At 50.4% G+C, this 4,411-nt stretch overlaps 1 protein-coding gene across 6 annotated transcripts in view; it reads right to left on the bottom strand.

The window, feature by feature from the left end:
- The window catches only part of FAM219A (family with sequence similarity 219 member A), a 60,570-nt gene that overhangs the window by 2,920 nt on the left and 53,239 nt on the right, over positions 1-4,411 (bottom strand). For all 6 annotated transcript variants that reach the window (XM_015093068.3, XM_015093069.3, XM_015093070.3 and 3 more), the window contains exons 3-5: positions 3,237-3,339; positions 2,896-2,976; positions 2,222-2,276 (exon numbers count right to left, since the gene is read on the bottom strand). In XM_015093068.3, the coding sequence (XP_014948554.1) occupies positions 2,222-2,276; positions 2,896-2,976; positions 3,237-3,339 (239 nt within the window). The remainder of the gene's footprint in view (positions 1-2,221; positions 2,277-2,895; positions 2,977-3,236; positions 3,340-4,411) is intronic.

Genomic DNA, 4,411 nt, shown 5'->3' with positions numbered 1-4,411 from the left:
CTGCAGACAAAGGGGAGGGAGGTCAGGCTCGGGGCCATCCGGAGGCACCAGCCGTCCACATCCAGCCCTGTCCCATCCCTGGCTCTCCAGAAATCCCAGGCTTTGCACCTCCTTTAGGCCCCAGCCTCAGTTCTGGCCTCCCTTACAGGCACATCCTCTTGGGGCTCCACCTGGCTCTGCTACTCACCCCACCCCTTTCTAAGGGCAACTTCCCACCTTGGGTCCTGATTCTGTTCGCCCCGTCCCTATTTCAGGCCCTCGCCCATGAGGTGTCGCCCCTATGCCACATCCCATTGTAGTTCAGGGCCCTGTTCCAATCTGGGTCAGAACCCCGCCCCTAACTCTGTGCTCCCAGCACTGTAGGCGGAATCAGATCTCAGCCCCATCCAGCACCGGCTCCACCTCAGTTCAGTCGCTCAGTCCTGTCTGACTCTTTATGACCCATGGACTGCAACACACCGGGCTTCTCTGTCCATCACCAACTCCTGGAGCTTGCTCAAACTCATGTCCATCGAGTTGGTGATGTCATCCAACCATCTCATCCTCTGTCATCCCCTTCTCCTCCTGCCTTCAACTTTGCCCAGCATCAGAGTCTTTTCTAATGAGTCAGTTCTTTGCATCAGGTAGCCAAAGTATTGGAGTTTCAGCTTCAGCTTCAATCCTTACAATGAACATTCAGGACTGATTTCCTTCAGGATTGACTGGTTTAATCTCCTTGCAGTCAAGGGACTCTCAAGAGTCTTCTCCAACACCACAGTTCAAAAGCATCAATTCTTTGGTGTTCAGCCTTCTTTATGGTCCAGTTCTCACATCCATACATGACTACTGGAAAAACCATAGCTTTGACTAGACAGACCTTTGTTGGCAAAGTAACGTCTCTGCATTTTAATATGCTGTCGAGGTTAGTCATTGCTTTTCTTCCAAGGAGTAAGTGTCTTTTAATTTCATGGCTGCGATCACCATCTGCAGTGATTTTGGAGCCCAAAAAATTAAAGTCTGTCACTATTTCCATTGTTTCCCCATCTATTTGCCATGAAGTGATGGGACTGGATACCGTGATCTTAGTTTTCTGAATGTTGAGCTTTTAGCCAACTTTTTCACTCCCCTCTTTCACTTTCATCAAGAGGCTCTTTGGTTCTTCTTCACTTTCTGCCATAAGGGTGATGTCATCTGCATATCTGAGGTTATTGATATTTCTCCCGGCCATCTTGATTCCAGCTTGTGTTTCTTCCAGTCCAGCGTTTCTCATGATGTGCTCTGCATATAAGTTAAATAAGCAGGGTGACAATATACAGCCTTGATGTACTCCTTTCCTGATGGGTACCAGTCTGTTGTTCCATGTCCAGTTCTAACTGTTGCTTTTCGACTGGCATACAGATTTCTCAGGAGGCAGGAAAGGTGGTCTGGTATTCCTATCTCTTGAAGAATTTTCCACAGTTTATTCTGATCCACACAGTCAAAGGCTTTGGCATAGTCAATAAAGCAGAAGTAGATGTTTTTCTGGAACTCTCTTGCTTTTTCTATGATCCAGCAGTTGTTGGCAATTTGATCTCTGGTTCCTCTGCCTTTTCTAAATCCAGCTTAAACATCTGGAAGTTCATGGTTCATGTACTGTTGAAGCCTGCCTTGGAGAATTTTGAGCATTACTTTACTAGCGTGTGAGATGAGTGCAATTGTGTGGTAGTTTGAACATTCTTTGGCATTGCCTTTCTTTGGGATTGGAATGAACACTGACTTTTCCAGTCCTGTGGGCACTGCTGAGTTTTCCAAATTTGCTGGCATATTGAGTGAAGCCCTTTTACAACATCATCTTTTAGGATTTGAAATAGCTCAACTGGAATTCTATCACCTCCACTAGCTTTGTTCATAGTGATTCTTCCTAAGGCCCGCTTGACTTTGCATTCTAGCACTCTAGGTGAGTGATCACATCATCTTGGTTATCTGGATCATAAAGATCTTTTTTGTATAGTTCTTCTGTGTATTCTTGCCACTACTTCTTAATATCTTCTGCTTCTGTTAGGTCCATACCATTTTTGTCTTTTATTGTGTCCATCTTTGCATGAAATGTTCCCTTGGTATCTCTAATTTTCTTGAAGAGATCTCTAGTCTTTCCCATTCTATTGCCCACTGCTCTGCTCAGGGTGTTTTGGTTTTAGCCCCACCCTTTTCCCTAGAGTGGTCCTACTAAGGTGCTTTAGGGTAGGAAGCAGTGGGGCCTCACCTCAGCAGAGGAGTAGCCAGAGGAGGAGTATCTGGACATGTCAAAGTCATCATCACTGGCCGCAGAGGAGAGAAGGCAGAGAGGAAGTGATTTCCAGACATTAAATAGAAAACTCTCTTTACCCTCCCCCACATCAGTCAGTACCTCCCCCTCCCCCCACACTTCTAAATAAACAGCACAATCTTAGCAGAAACCATGCTTGCTGTGGGAATGCAGTTTTAAGACAGGTTCCTTAGCTCCACCCTTCTAAATACATGACTACCTTTAACCTCCTTCTAAATCAAGCTGCTACTACCCCACAGCCTTGCCCCTCTTTTTCCTAGGCTCAAATCACCTGGGTTTGTTGGGTTTTCCCAAAGTCTAGATCTAGCCAGGTCTGTGCCCCGCAGTAGGGCTCCCCCCTCAGAGTGGGCAGGGCACTACAGCATCAGGGCCCATTCTAGGGGCAGCTGCCGGGTCAGCTGTCCCGGGACAGCAGCAGATTGCACTGATCCCCTTTCCTGTCTCTGCTCCCCCTATCTCCATTCTTTGGGGGAATCACCCTCAGAGAGCTCCTGGCTGAGGGACACCCTCATTCTGACAGTAGAGCAGGTGTGGCCTGTTCAGCCCACTTGTTTATTCCCACTCCCACACAGCTCTGCCTTGCCTGGCTGCCCCGATGTCTCCATACACACCTGTCCGTGTCAAGGGCTACCAGTGGCTTCTCATCCGGGCTCTGGTCAAGCGAGGAGTAGCCTTTATTTGGGACGACCAGCCTGGGTGGAGAATTTGGGGGACTGGATTGGTGATTGAAGCACACCAACCTGGCAAGGAACTGGGCTGGGCCACACCCCACAATCTCCCTCCCCGCCCCCACCCCACCCTACCCCATCCCACCCCGCCACCTTGATCCGATGAGACTCTCTCCTCTCAGAGAGGAGCTGGGCCTGAGGAGGGAGGGAAGAGGGGAGGCTCAGAGCCAGCAGAGACAGGACCCGGCTGGCAGGGTCCTGGTGGGGGTGGGGCGGGGCCCTACCTTGTCCGGGCCATGACGTTGTTCTTCTTGGGTTGCTGGTTAACAGGGCTACCCATGCTGCCATTCTTCAGGGAGCCCTTCCGGGCCAGCTCCCGCTGCTTCTCTGCAGGGGAACATGGGGAAGAAGCTGTGTCCTGCCTCCAGGGCCACCCTGCCTTACCACTCAGGACAGCCTGGGCTGGCCTCCATGGTGAAACTCCTTGCTTCTCTAAGAACTGAGGCAAGGATCCAACTCTAGGCCCCGCTGCTTGAAAGAGACAGTGCTTTCCTCTGCCCAACCTGAGGCAGATAGTGAAGGGCGACAGGAGGCTGACCCCCATCTTCCAGGAACTGTACTCCCAAGTGGGGCAGCTAGCATGTGCTCAATCCAGAGAAAGGCTGGAGAGGGAGAGATGGAATAGAAGGATGGCAGGGCTTCCTGCAGGTGACACCTTGAGGTGGAGTGTGAAAATGTTAGTCGCTCAGTTGTGTCTAGCTCTGTGACTCCATAGACTGTAGCCCACCAGGCTCCTTTGTCCACTAGGTTCTGCTAGGCAAGAACACTGGAGTGAGTGGCCATTCCTTTCTCCAGGGGGTCTTCCCGACCTAGGGATTGAACCCGGGTCTCCTGCACTGCAGGCAGATGGTCTACCTTCTGAACCACCAGGGAAGCCCACTTGAGGTAGAGAGGAGGGCATTTGAGGAAGGAAGGGTAGTGTATAGAAAAGTGCATTTAGAAGTGAGTGTAATAAGTGCGGATCTGGACGGGATGGAGGGATGAAGATGGAGGAAGGTCGGGTTAGAAAAGTTATATACATTTATTCAGTCATTTATTTATTCAGCAAACATCTGTGTCACCAGTCATGTATCAGGTCCTGTGCACAAGGGACTTGGGGCCCCCTCTGATTACAGACTTGGAGCATGAAGGCCTGAATGCCAAGCAGAAGAGTCTGGGCTTAATGGAAAAGGAAAGAAGCCACTGAAGGTTATGGAGCAGGAGGGGCAGCATGGGGCAGGCAGGGTAAAGGCAGCAGGCTGGGGGACCCCTCTGCCGAGACTACTTCTGACTCCTTGGTTAGCATATGGATTCTCCGAGGCTCTAGAACCTATCAGATTCATGGGACTGGTAACCAAGGGACCCATTGCCTGGTGTGTGGCTCTCCCAGTAGTCAGTTTCTGCCTGGGCCCTACAGGAG

Source organism: Ovis aries, chromosome 2 (genome assembly GCF_016772045.2).
Source record: "Ovis aries strain OAR_USU_Benz2616 breed Rambouillet chromosome 2, ARS-UI_Ramb_v3.0, whole genome shotgun sequence".
In the NCBI taxonomy this organism is placed as follows: Eukaryota; Metazoa; Chordata; class Mammalia; order Artiodactyla; family Bovidae; genus Ovis; species Ovis aries.
Note: the sequence above shows the minus strand (reverse complement) of the source record. Positions and strands in the feature narration are given on the sequence as shown.